This window comes from Otolemur garnettii, unplaced genomic scaffold, assembly GCF_000181295.1.
Source record: "Otolemur garnettii isolate 467f Iridium unplaced genomic scaffold, OtoGar3 scaffold00025, whole genome shotgun sequence".
NCBI lineage: Eukaryota > Metazoa > Chordata > Mammalia > Primates > Galagidae > Otolemur > Otolemur garnettii.
This window is the reverse complement of record NW_003852420.1, coordinates 21,548,564-21,562,753: the sequence shown is the minus strand read 5'-3', so window position 1 is coordinate 21,562,753 and position 14,190 is coordinate 21,548,564. Positions and strand designations below refer to the sequence as shown.

Below are 14,190 nucleotides of genomic sequence, written 5' to 3'. Positions count from 1 at the left end.
GCAATAAAGTGAGACTGTCTCTAAAAAAGAAAAAACAAAAACAAACTTTAAAAATAAAAGTTTCACCCTGAAGGCAACTTACTTCAAGTGAATTAGCACTCCAGTATCAGCCAACATCAATCATTCTTACCTAAAGAATAATAAGAAAAAGTTAATATAAAAGACAAGGGTATAAAATAAAGGTCTGAAAATGCTAGTTAACTTCAAAATTTAAAGAGTAAAATTCCAGAGACAAAGATTGGGGGTAGGTTACAGCTTAAAAAAATAGGAAGAAACTTTATGGGTGAAAAAATCTAAAATTATTCTCATATAATATAGTTAAGTAGACACCTGAATTAAAATGAAAACTGTATCTTCTGTAAAATGTAAAAGCCTAACTCCTATTTTCACCAGTCTGAGCACAATGAAGTTTGACTGCAACCCAAAATATACTATCCCTTATGTGAAGGTATGTGACAACGTTTACCTCACCAAATGAGTTTGAACATCAGCTCTGTCGTTTCATATAAAAGCACATACTCTGCTCCCTATTCAATCAAGTATGTCTTCCATTCTCAGGTGGGCTGACCACCTTCATCAGGAATCCTCAAGAATTCCCTACCCCTTCCCAAAGTACACAACACTGCAGTAGTTATCCTGCAATCCTATTTTTCTCATTCTTTCCCCCAAAGTCCTCACTGAGCTTTAGGTTAGGACAGGAAAGCTATGCTGTACTGGGACAGCAAGGAACCAAGCTGTTCTGAGGGAGAAGACCTTCACTTTCTCTATATGCCTGGCAGGGCCACAGTGCACAAAAACAGAAGATCAGCCTTAATTCAAGTTGTAGGTTTTCCTTCCACCCTGTATCATTACTACCAAGGGCATATGAGTAAGAGTTCCCTGTTGCACATGTACCATCCATAAGGGATACTATATCGTTTTGCATTCCCTCCCACCAAATTCTCCAGATTATCCTATTCTGCATCCAGCCCCCTTTTTCACTCTCAAAAAAAAAAAAATCTTTTCAGCACTGGTGTTCAAAAGCAACATTTTTATGGCTGATGGTTTATCACCAACTGTTGAGATTTCCACAATTGAGTCTTAAAAATTGCCAATCATTATCTAGCAGCAATGACAGATGATTAGGAGCAGTCAAATCCTCTGAATTCTTTCCCTAATAGGCAGCCATTTGAGAACTGCACTAGCTGACAGCACTGAAACATTATCAGCTAAAGCCAAAACCAAATAAAGGCCCAGAACAAGCATCCTGGCTCTCTAAAACCTGTCCAAAATCATTCAGGGAAAGGCAGTAAATGCAGGACTGTGAATCATGTCACTGCAGCTGACAATGATTAACAATAGGAGACATGCAACCCCCGTTAAAAGTCCAAAACTAGTCACACGCATCTCTTCATTGGGGAAGTGAGACTGTTATGCATTCTTTGTAGGTTTGCAACCTTGCATGAAGAGCACCCATTGCATTTCTTTCATCTTTGAGAAAGCACCGGTATCTGTTCCAAGGGCCTAACAGTACGAAAATACATTCTGGCATCACAACTCTGAACTCAAAACTTTTTGTCATTAAAAAGAATAATTTTGGTTTGTAACAAGAAAAGATTATGAAATACAATGCAAGCACCTCGGTATAGCATTATTACTGAAAGCCACTGAAATTCCCAGCTTTTGGACTGAGTACTTTTTAAAAAACTCACTTGTAACTAAGATTCACAATTTTTAGCTACATATAAATTTGAACTAGTAAGACTGAAGTCACAAATTTCTCATTCTCAAGTGCAAAAGACTAATAATCTTGCAGTGAGCAGAATAAAGCAAAATTAGCCCCCCAACCCCATGATGTTCCTTTAGTCCATACATTATACTAAGTACAATCTCTGAAAATTATTGACTGATAAGAAATAAACCTGAGCTTTTATTTCTAAATACCCAAACACTAAACCCCGGTAGCAAGTGTTGGCCACCGATTTAATGGATTATGACATAGAAAACCCCCATCAGGGTTCTATGCAATTTACTGATACTCAATGTCACTAGTACTCAGCATTATGTTTGATCTGCATATTATAAATATAGGAGAGCTAAACTAGTCACCATTTGCTGTTTCTCTACCAAGAGTCTAGGAGAGTCAAAAGTTGTTGGCTTTAATGGACTACATAAATTACAAATTTGTCCCCACCTTGTGAACTGCTTGCCAAAGAGTAAGCTATATTTCTTGATACAATGAAAGAAAATTCTCATAGTCAGGAAGAGTTTCACCAGTATTTATGCAAAATAAGCCAAACTTTCAAGTTATAGAGCAGAAAGCATTTACATGAAAGCTATTTCTCATGCACACTAGCTAAGAACCAATTCAGAGACCAAAGTTGGATTGGGGTCTGGAACAAGTAATGCAAAGGTTAAGTCCTAAGCAACAAAAGAAGGTGCTTTTGAAGACTTATGTTTTCTTATAAAACACTGTGTACTGTAACGTATCCCTAAAGCTAAGGGAACCAAATTCAAAATGCTACTCTGAACATATGCAGTGATCCTACAGAATACGACGAATCTTATGATTGGGAATGATTCCCAACACGTATTCAACTGTAGGCAAGTCAATCTTCCACACCAATTTCCCCCAGGTTTAGAGTATAGACATATTTAGACAAGTCACATAACTTGAACTATTCACGTTAGATTCCCATCTAAGCCCAAGTTAGTAGCAAAGGTATTTCCATGGAGGCTATGTTTTTTTTTAAAAAAAAAGTTATATCACATTACAAAAAAAAAATCTGTACTTTTAGTCTTGACTCAACTTGCAGAATTACCAAGATTGTATAATGAAATTACTGATATGCCAACCTCTGGGCAGGTCAGTTTGCTACAACAGACACTAATTATCACATGCTACATACACAGTCCATGTCAAAGTGCTAAAAGCACTCTAGTTCCCAAGTATGGTTTGGTTCCCTCATCCCCCACACCACTGTTTTTTTTTTTCATGTTATCTTCAGTTACAGTGCAACTAAAGAAAACCACACAACTGAGTCAGATATACCAAAGAGTCAAGTTTGCACTTTTTATATGAGAACTGCAACAGCACTGAATTCTGCCTAACAAATTACAGCTCTAACCCCAAGCCCACGCAGTTTTGATAAGCTAACTTCACCATACAAGTTTTGGTGCTGCACTGTAATTTCATTGTCAGAAGTGTGATGTCAGAATGCCCACGGAATAAAAGTACATAGCAAGTCACCAAGTTAGATTATATTGCTTGTTACCTACCTGTATGCAGTCGGCAATGAGAATCTTGGAGCAAGCAGGAATACTACATCCGGGTCCTAATGTCCATTGCCATTTGCGGTACTACGTTCCTCACAGTTACGCACTGCAGAAATGCTGGCTAAATGTAGTTATGTAGCAGGCCACTACTTTAATAGTGCACAATTGCAGTCCAAGAACACCAGAAAACATTCCGCCACAACTTCGTGGCTTGCCCAAGAAAAGCCAAGTATCTAAATTTTTATCTGCCATAATATGCCACTTACAAAAATTGCACAGGCGTAACATTACAATTTCCCAAATTGTTATCTGTTTATATTAGTGGTATAATACATCTATAAAGAGTGGTGGGGTTTATAGTACTTCTCAGGAGTATAATCAATGCTCTAAACAAAGAGGATTATGGTTTCACTAATGTGGAGCTAATGGGTTAAAACCTGTAAGATACCTATTAAATACACTGAGGGGGTCTTGGAGAATGCAGTTTTTAACTAAAGATTAGGAAGCAAGTTTAAAAACAACCAGTGTTCCTCTTAAAAAAAATTATGAGAGAAAGAGGAGAAGAGGAAATGGGGTAAGTGGTTTTCTTTAAATGAGAAAAATGGCTAATGTACTTCAAAATTATTGCCTTCCCTTTCCCACCCCAAGTTTCATTATCAACTTTTAGGAAACTATTAAGATGATTTAAATTCACATTAAGCTAAGAAGTATCGTATACATTGCAAGACTTACTGAAAGTCTATTTGAATAAGCTTACATACAACCCTTGGTAACTGATGGAAAGTCAAATGTCAGTTGAAAACTAAGCAACATTATTTGCTAAACAACGTTTAGCAATTCTATATAGCCCACAGTAAGGCTAACAAAAGCCACAACTTTCAGGAGATTATCCATTAGCATCTTTCACCACTCTTCAAAGGTACAATCTACCAAAAGCTTATTTTAGGGGTCTGTGCCAGCATCCCTTATAAAGAAAGGCATGTAATCTGAAAAATAAACTGAAACATTAATTTTATAGGCAGATTTTCCCATTTTCCCACCAGCCCCCACCCACACACATTCAAATTCACCCTCTGTGGGTGTCCCATGAACACCCCTTATTTTATCATTAGTAGAGTCCCTACTGTACAATTCAACCAAACTATAATGGATTCCTTTCAAATCAAGACCCGTTTCCATACAGAAAATCTCATGTTATCACCAATTTAATGACTTGGGATAAAACTTCCTCATTGATATAATTATGGTATGAAGGCAGAACTACTTATTCCAAGTGTGCTGGTGGACAGAAATAAGCATATTTTCTGATGATATTCTCTCCCTTAATTAGCACACCACGTACCTATCCGTCATACAACCAGAATTTGGAGAGATGCCTTTATACTCTAGTAGAGTACTAGTGTATTATCCTGTTTCCTATGCAGAAAGTGCTCAGTTGTTTCAACAATAGACCCCCTTTTGTACTCAGGCACAATACTATAAACCTTCAGCATATTAACAAAGGTTTGAGAATTTTTCTTTTGCCAATTAGCACCAAGAACAGAGGTGAAAAGGAGGAAGACACATTCCATACTACGAGTTCTATTATAATGTATAGATTTGAATGGAACATACCTAAGAACCAGGCCAAACCACTCAATTACTTTACCTACTGTTAGAAGTTGTTCCTCTAACATATTTACACTGGGAAATCAGGCTTCTACTGAACTCACAGGCAACAGTAAACCATCTACTTTAGTAGTCAGAAAGTCTCTTGTTCTAATGGAGATTCAATGAAGTTGACAATTAACTGACAACACCATCGAAACATTCCAAAGCTTTATGTTGGGAATAAGGGATATTTGCACTGTGTAGCATGAGCAACTCTCTCCAGATTTAGTGCTACATCAAAATGAAACTACGTAAAAACAAGTTAACAAATTTATAACAATGGTTATCTGCAAACCTATTTGTTATTAACAAATAACCACTAGCTCTTATGAAAGAGGACCAACAGATTTTTATAGTCCTACATATTTTGCCTAACAGAAGTAGCACAAGGAGATGTAAAAGTTGCAGAATACAAATGTATATATATAGCTAAACCTACTTTATAAGTGACTAAATCGTATTTTCAAGTTTGAATTTTCAAACTAAACCCCACCTTTATAAATCACTTGAAGTAATACATGAAAAGGCTTCATGTTTAACAATCTTTAATTCAAATGTAAAAGTTCAATACAAGCCATTTGTAGGGCTTGGGATTTGTTCTTTTAAAAACAAGAAATGGGGAAATGCAACAAAATGATCTTTCCACTTTTCAAAAACTTTCAAAGAAAGGATAGATCATAGGGCCATAAAATATCCATTTAACCAAACCCACTTTCGCCCCCTACAAGTCTTACACCCATTCCATAATCTTAATACATATTCCTGAAGATTTACAGTTCAGCTTTGCTTACATAACCATTAAAAATACTTAGCACCAGCTTGCTTCCTATAATGCCAAACAAATCATAACACTACTTCAATATGCATTTCTTCTTTTTAAAACAAGGGGGGATAATTATTTGTGGAAAGCAATATTTAGCCTCCAGATACATTTCCCAGAAATGGCATATGCCATTCAAAGGCCTAGACATTCTCATGCTTTCGAAGTGGAATACCTAGCCTAATGTGCATAGAAGCATGAATGGCAAAGTTGAAGATCAATATAACTATTTTTCTATTTATTTGAAGCACAGTAAAAAAAAAAAAAAAATTGGTACACTTTGGAAATTCAGTGGCACAAGGTACACTGCCATAACTTGAGGGACATTATACAGTTAAAAAAAAAAAAAGGAAATAAAAAGGAAAAAAAAATTCTCCTGTTTCAAACACTGCATTACATAATTTTACCTGCCCAAACAGACCATTTACAAATATCAGGTCAATAAACTGCTAACATCCATAAAAAGGTAGCTTTCTTACTAAAATGCAAGAATTTAAAAGATTGGTATCTAAACAAGAAAAGACAAAAACAAACTGGAATGAAGCCTAGGTATCACATCTAAAATCGGGGTTTTTTGTTTGGGCCTTCATACTCTTCTCTCCCTCTACCATATCCTGCTGGAGTTCCAGGCCCCATTCCTCTAGGACCCTGTCCACCCACAGGCCCCGCACCTCCCTGCCCAAAGCGCTCAGTACGCTATTGGAACAGTAATTAACAGTTCATTATATGTAGTTGATGTCCATGTGTGTTAAGTAAATATTTTAGAAGGTTCCGTAGTCAACGTTCGTCGATACAATCACCAATGAGTCGATCCACAGGTACCGGGAACATAGAAAGGAAAAAAGGGTAATTTGAAAATTAGTTTACGATAATACATGCCTTGCGGTATGTTCCCACTTGAGCCATTCTCATACACCTGTTTCAAAGAATAGATCTTCCCTGTAGTGCTAAAAAATTTAAGAATTAGTGCAGATGTGAAAATCCATTCCAAAATGAGTTCTAAGAAATTTCACATCAGATTAACCCACTGAAAAGCTTGCAAACTCTCACTTTCAAGGTCTGAACAGGAAATTTAACTTCCAAGTAAGCCTAAGAAGCCCAACCAGACAGATTCAATTCACTCAATGAAGTGACAAAGACCTACTCACCAGTTAGTGGCATGTGCTGCATAAGAAACCTTGTGCTTTTTCAAGATCTTAAGACACATCTGCTAAGTTGCAGAAATCTTAAAAGGTTGAGAGTTTTAATAAAATGCTACCAGACTACAAAAAGAAAAAGCATAAAAGACTAATAGATTTAGTCACTTAACCGGCACAGTAACTTCATCAAAAAACTTGTGTTGCCATATTCACAGGTATTCCACCTTCAGAGCCATCACTATTATAACCAGAGACAAATTAGGTTCACAGGACTATTCTGCATTGTTGCAAATTGAATGCCCACCTTCATGTCAGCCCACCGTCTCCCCTTAGGTCTTTGAAAAGTACACTCTGCTCTAATTCCTTGTTTTAGAGACCTCCCAAATGGTATAACACCAAGCTCAAGTGACTGCAATAAAGCAGTAACCTCCTTATTCCATGGAGTTTTAGGTACTTCTTGACTTAAAATAGGAAGCATATGTACCCAAATAGCAGAACCCTGTAGGTATGCAAACACAGCAGCCTACACTGTCTTTCTAATTCCATTTAAAACAAATCCATTACTAAAAGCATTACTCCAAATCAAAACTAAAAATGCATCAGAGTTTAACTGTTCCTACATAATTTCAACTTTTTGTTTTACAAAATACTATGGACTGAGCTGTGTGAAAAAACTAAACCTCAATCCTTTATTTTTGAAAATCCTAACAATTATAGGAGTTTTGCGCATTGTTATATCACTAAGAACTAAAAGGTAAGTTTGGGGGTTTGATGGTAATTCTAAATAGCTGAGAACCCAGAAGCTACCTGTTACCTAGAATACAAGAACTTTTAATTGTGGGATCATGTAAAATTAGATTTTAAAATTTGATACATACCCAACAATCTGTCTTTAGGAAGTAAATAAACCAAAGTATTACCTACGTAATTTAAAAATTCAATTTCAAGAAAGCTAACAATACTACATTTTACCCAACCAGCCATTTACAATTCTAACTTTAATTGTCAGAAAGCCATAGGCAGATTTTAAATAGGTGAGGCCCTCCACTAAACCCTTACATTTCTATTCATAAATGAATCTCATGAGCCACACACTGCAGCTTCCCCTCCTTTGCCAAAAGCCTGTAGGTGAACTAAATCAGATTCAAGCCAGCTGTAAAAAGCCCACTCTCCTAAACCCACCAAATTTCAGTCCTCAGGATTTGTAATGCCCTAATGCAGTCACTTTTTACCAGTTCACTTGTTTGTTCTAAACCCTCTAAACAGGCTATCTGTATAACTAAAACATGATAGCATCAAGAAGTTTCCGATCAAATGCACACTACTAGTATGCTTTAAAATATTGGGTTTTGCTACCGTGTAGCAAAATACAGATGAGTTTTGTTTTAGAAGGTGCACCTACAGACAGGCCCAACAGATGGGAAACGACGAGTCAAAACACTCAATTCCCTTTTCATGGGATAGAAGCCACACCAAATATAGGTCAAAGTCCTAAAAGTCACTAAAGCATGCCTAAAGCTACAAACTACAAGTCTAATTCCTACTTATGGCAAATAACCAGCTTAAAGAATGGCAGTTTGCCATTTGATCACTTTTACTTGGATGTAGAATAATCAGATACATTATCTAGCACCTAGAATTTAGATTTGCCATGCACTAGAGTTCAAAAGCACCTAAACCTACTATTGCCAAAGATAATTCCACATACTAACAGCATTGACTTCTCATTGGCAACCGTATATTTAGGTTACCAACACGGAATGCTAAGTTGCCAAAGTATTCCTCAATATTACATATTTATGTATGACAGGGAAAACTGAGAGGATCCAGTCACCTATTTTAAGAAAAACAAGGAAAAAAAAAAAAAACAAAACACACGTAAGTCGTGAAAATGAGATTTTCCTTGGTACTAGGTCCCACAAGATACATTACCATGTCGCTTCCCATCATGGAACCACTCATAGTTGCTGGTGGAACTCCAGGATTAGCTTCATAACCTATGCCACCACCACCACCTAGAGGTGGAAATTTCTGGCCTCCTGAACCATAGGGATCTAGGAAACAAAAATGGTGGTTACATATCCAGTGGAATACTGCTCTCTAATGATATATTTTAAATTTAATTTTCATACTTACCTCCCATGTTCATTGCTCCTCCAGCACCCATTCTCATGTCTCTTTCTCTCTGAAAGAAAAATCCCTCTCTTATACATGTCCTATACTTGGACCAAACATTATTTAGGCTATCAAGACTTCAATACCGTGGGCGGTGCCTATACTGAAGGTGGCATATACTGAAGGTGGTGGGTTTGAACTTGGTCCCAGCCAAACTGCAACAAAAAATACATTCTGGCGGGTGCAAGTCTCAGCTACTTGGGAGGCCGAGGCAAGAAAATCGCTTAAGCCCAGGAGTTGGAGGTTGCTGTGAACTGACAACAGGGCACTCTACTGAGGGCAATAAAGTTAGACTGTCTCCAAAAAAAAAAAAAAAAAAAAAAGACTTCAATATTCTGATAACTAAGGCTAAAGTCAATTAATTATCTAAAGACCTATAAGACTTCCTAGCCAATGAAATCTTTTGACCCATAGGAGCAGCTGAACATGTAAACAATAGCAAATCAAACACAATACGGTTGTAAAAAACAAAAAAATGACCGTAATGTGAGTTTTTTTTTTTTTCCTGAGACACAGTATAATTTCGTCATCCTCAGTAGAGTACCATGGTATCACAGCTCGCAGCAACATCAAACTCTTGGGCTTAAGCAATTCTCTTGCCTCAACCTCCCTAGTAGCTGGAACTATAGGCACCTGCCAAGCTATTTTATTGTTGTTGTTATAGTTGTCACTGTTTAGCAGACCCAAGCTGGGTTCAAACCTGCCAGCCCCAGTGTTATATGGCCTGCGCCCTAACTAGTGAGCTATAGATGCTGAGCCAAGATATTACTTAACAGACAGGTTTTGGGCTCAGCGCCTATGGCTCAAGCGGCTAAGTCGCCAGCCACATACACCTAAGGTGGTGGGTTCGAATCCAGCCTGGACCCGCCAAACAACAATAATGGCTGCAACCAACAAATAGCTGGGCATTGTGTGGGCGCCTGTGGTCCTAGTTACTTGGGAGGCTGAGGCAGGAGGCTCACTTGAGCCCAGGAGTTGGAGGTTGCTGTGAGCAGTGAAGCCATGGCACTCTACCCAGGGGAACAGCTTGAGGCTGTCTCAAAAAAAAAAAAAAAAGTGATCCTTCCGCCTCAGCCTTTAGAGTAGTTAGGACTACAGAGGCAAGCCATTGCACCCACCTAATTTTTCTTTTTTGGTAGAGACAGTTGTTGCCCAGGTTGTTCTTTAACTCCTGGCCTCAAGTAATCCTCCCACCTCAGCCTACCAAAGTGTTGGTATTACAGGCATGATCACCACGCATGCACAGATCTTACATTTAACTGAGTACAATTCCCTTCTGGGTACCTAGAAGTCCTATAGATAACTTCAATCAGACAGGCAACAAAAGCTGACTTACTGGATCCATGTAGCCCATTCGACTGTAACTTTCCTCTCTTTGGCGCCTCATTTGTTCTTCCATCTCACGTTGACGAATCATCATCTCTTCCTCCCTTCTACGTCGCTCCTCTTCTTGCCTGGAAAACATTTGTCAGATATATAAATCAAAGTGTTACCTACATTTTCTAAAGTTCAATTGGAAGAAAGCCAGTAATTTGCCTGAGAACTTTAGAAAATCTAATTTAGGGATAAAAAATAAAAACTAGGAACAACTGTAAGGACAGAGCACTAAAGATATTCTGGCCAAGAAAACAAGATTAATTAATGACAGTCTTATACTCTCCTCCATTACAAGCGTTAAACTAACCTTTAACTTCTCTATATATAATTTATTTAACCTAACTGTCCTACAAGGGTAAGTGTATCTTTTTTTTTTTTTTTTTTTTTTTTGGCCAGGGCCGGGTTGGAACCCACCACCTCTGGTATATGGGGCCAACACCCTACTCCTTTGAGCCACAGGTGCTGCCCTGAAGTCTATCTTTTTTGTCTAAAGGTTAGAAAAGTCATTCAGAAGAGTAAAGGCTTTAATTTAATAAAGTTTTACCTCAATTGCATTTCTTTACGCTTCTGCATTTCTTGATTATGAAGTTCTTCCATGCGTCTTAATTCTTCCTGTCGTCTCATCAGATCTGAACATTGGAAAATAGTATTTTGGATTCACATTAACGAGGCTCTAGAAAGTTCAGAAAGCAACTGATCCTCTATACTTAACAAATGCAAACATTGTAACCTAATTCTTTGTACCTTCAAGTTAGCCTGAAACAATGAAAAAGAAGAAAGCAACTGATCCCATTAGCAAAGTTCACACAGAAGACATTTTACCTTGGCGCAAAAGATTTGCCTGATGTTCATGGTAAGCATCTTCCATTTCACTTTCCAATTTGTCTTTTGCATCCTTCATATTTTTTTCAACTTGTTCCCTTTGCTGTTTTTCCATTTCATCCAAGGACTTCCATCGCTGAGAATATTCGTACTCAAATGTGCCATGCTGGGCAAAACGAGGAGGAGTTTCTCTCTCCCTAATACACAAAAATAAACATGAACCGATTTAGAATGTATATAACAAGAACTATTACCTGATCCCCCCTTAAAATACTGGTCTTTTTCTGGGCCTATCATTTGTAAGGAATACAAAAGGGAAAAACTACTTTGATTTATAAACTATCTTTACAACAAAGGTACTCTGAAAATGATCCGTTAACAGAAAACATGAGCACTAGAAATAAAACCTACATTCCTGATTCCCCAAATCTGTCTTCCTCTAGCCAAAGTTTATTTTTTTGATCCATTAAAATGCAATTGTCACAAGGATGAAAACAGGACTGCATATGAATCTCCCATGAATCTACCTACCTCAGAAACAAACAGCTACATGAATTAGAACTTCAACATTGCAAATTTTCTGAGCCTGAGATTTTTATCAATAGCCGTATCAAAGAATTTGGCATATTCTCAGCAAAACTGGAAAATAACTACAGCAAGTTTTTTACACCAACATTAATTTAAAAACTGCCAAAATTTAACCAATCTTACTTTTGATACATTGGATTCTTCTGTGCAAGTTTTTCAGGAAGACCATCTTCATCATCTAATTGTTCAAGTGGTTCCACAATAACTGGACGAGGAGTTCTAATTAACAAAAAATGATTCCATCTTAATTATGTTCCATTTTTACCACCACCTTTTCATTTAAGTTAATAAATAGAAATTACTAGAGTTAAAAAGGAAAGACAACTTACGTTGTCAGTAAGAAAACACCTTCACTGCACCGTTCAAATGCTTTCCTTGCTGCTGGTTTAGAAGCAAATTCAACAATTCCTTTCCCTGTAGATCTTCCACGATCATCCACAATTACAACAGCCCTTTCAATAGGACCAAATTGGCTAAAAGCTTCTTCCAACAGTTCATTGGAAACATAAGGTGAAAGATTACGAACAGAAAGGGCAGCAGCATGTGTGGCAAAACGAACGCGAAGCTGTCTACCTCTCATAGGTGTGTCATCAAGTTCAGCTTTGGCAATTTCAGCCAAGGCTCTAGACTCCTGTTAAGTGTGAGAGACACTCATGTTAAGGAGATCAAAATTGTTAATGCCCAAGCTCAGTTCAAAAAACACTGTCTTCAGGCAATGATGCCACTCAGGTAGGTTAGAAGCTTTGTCTATTCTATCTCCCCTTTTCTTAGATACCAACAACCACCCTTAAAATAGCAGTTATTTGTTTTTCATTTACCGAAAAACTAGCTTGTTCTTCCTGGTCTAAAGCCAAGCTTTTTGGGGGAGTGGGGGAAGTGGGAGGAACTACCCTTTAAATTCGAAATAAAATACAACAATCACACTCACAAGTTTAATAAATCCAAATCCTTTGCCTTTGTTTATAAAAACTTCTCCCGGTTCTCCATATTTAGCAAATAGTCTTTTGAATTCATCCTCTGTGATATCAGCAGGTAGATTCCCAACAAACAAACGACAGCGCTGTGTGTAAGTTTTCTCTCCAGGCCTCCTCAAGAGAGACAAGTTGGCTTTAAACCCCTAATGAAAAAGGAAATTTTCAAACACAAGTTACTTCTGCAAGTAACGCCAAAAATACATTTTGTTTTCCCAAAACACAATGTGTTGTCAGCTATTTTTCTGATCCCTTCAAAATCAAGGTTTTACGTATCTGAATTTTATCTTAAAGACAGGGCCTCACTCCTGCCCCAGGTTAGAGTGTGGTAAGGCCAGCCTAGTTTACAGCAACCCCTAACTCCTGGGGTTAACCCCTAACTCAAGGGATCCTCACGCCTCTATCTCCCTAAAAGCTGAGAATACAGGCGTCCACCAGAACACCCAGTTAGTTTTTTTATTTTTAGTAGAGACTGGGTATCACTCTTGTTCAGGCTGGTCTCAAACTCGTAAGCTCAGGCGATCCTCGGCCTCCCAGAGTGCTACGATTGCAGGCCTGAATCTATAATTTCTAATATGACCACTACTCTATCATCTAAAAGGAAGCCAAATAATCGAGAATACTCAAGTACAGACACTTCCTTTAAAAGTAAACCACACCATCCACGGTGAATATACTGAACAATCTAAATCGCAATACAGATAAACATCAAAATACAAGCAACCACAAAACCTAAACCCCGTCGTCACGCGCACGACTTGCACCTATGCTGTCAAGACAGGAAACACCCTGTTCCCTGCAACCCCACGCTTCACGCTCTGCACTACCCGAGTTCCACGGCCCCGTTAGCTCCCACATGTCCCAGTCCCGCCACCCGGTGCTTCCGTCCGAAAGGCCACCTTCCCTGGTTTTCCGTCCGCGCCAGGCCGAGCGCAGAACGCGGCAGCCAATCCCAGGCCGACTGGCCGCCGCGCCACCGCCCAGCTTCGCGGGCCGCCCCGCCCCCGCGCGCAGGCGCCCCTTCCGGCGGCCGACAAAATGGAGGCCCGGCACGGGGGCGGGGGCGAGCAGGGGGCCGCCGCCATCTTAGGGGAGCCGACGCGTCGCCTCCGGAGGCACTCACCTCCGAGTCCGAGATCTTCTCCTCGCTGCGGCCGCCGGGCCCGCCAGGCGGAGGCCCCTGGTGGTGCTGCTGGTGGTAGGGCGGGTGATGCTGGCGGCCCCCCCGGGGCTCCCCGCCACCTCGGTGCGGCGGCTTCGGGTGGCCGCCGGGAGTGCTCAGGCCGGGACCGCCCCCGGGCTTCGGCCCGCCAGGCATTTTGCCGCCCTTGGGACCTACGGGGCCTGGGCCCTGCTTAGGCCCCGGGCCCGGGCCCGGACCCCCGGCGGGCGG

General features: G+C 39.3%; 1 protein-coding gene across 1 annotated transcript in view; it reads right to left on the bottom strand.

Moving 5' to 3' along the window:
- SFPQ (splicing factor proline and glutamine rich) overlaps positions 1–14,184 on the bottom strand; it is a 15,346-nt gene extending 1,162 nt beyond the window's left edge. Inside the window, exons 1-10 of the mRNA XM_012804122.2 lie at positions 13,921–14,184; positions 12,755–12,943; positions 12,156–12,457; positions 11,950–12,045; positions 11,239–11,435; positions 10,961–11,045; positions 10,376–10,493; positions 9,001–9,049; positions 8,797–8,918; positions 83–130 (exon numbers count right to left, since the gene is read on the bottom strand). Of these exons, the coding sequence (XP_012659576.1) occupies positions 107–130; positions 8,797–8,918; positions 9,001–9,049; positions 10,376–10,493; positions 10,961–11,045; positions 11,239–11,435; positions 11,950–12,045; positions 12,156–12,457; positions 12,755–12,943; positions 13,921–14,115 (1,377 nt within the window). The 5' untranslated portion in view covers positions 14,116–14,184 and the 3' untranslated portion in view covers positions 83–106. The remainder of the gene's footprint in view (positions 1–82; positions 131–8,796; positions 8,919–9,000; positions 9,050–10,375; positions 10,494–10,960; positions 11,046–11,238; positions 11,436–11,949; positions 12,046–12,155; positions 12,458–12,754; positions 12,944–13,920) is intronic.
- Positions 14,185–14,190: the final 6 nt, after the last annotated feature.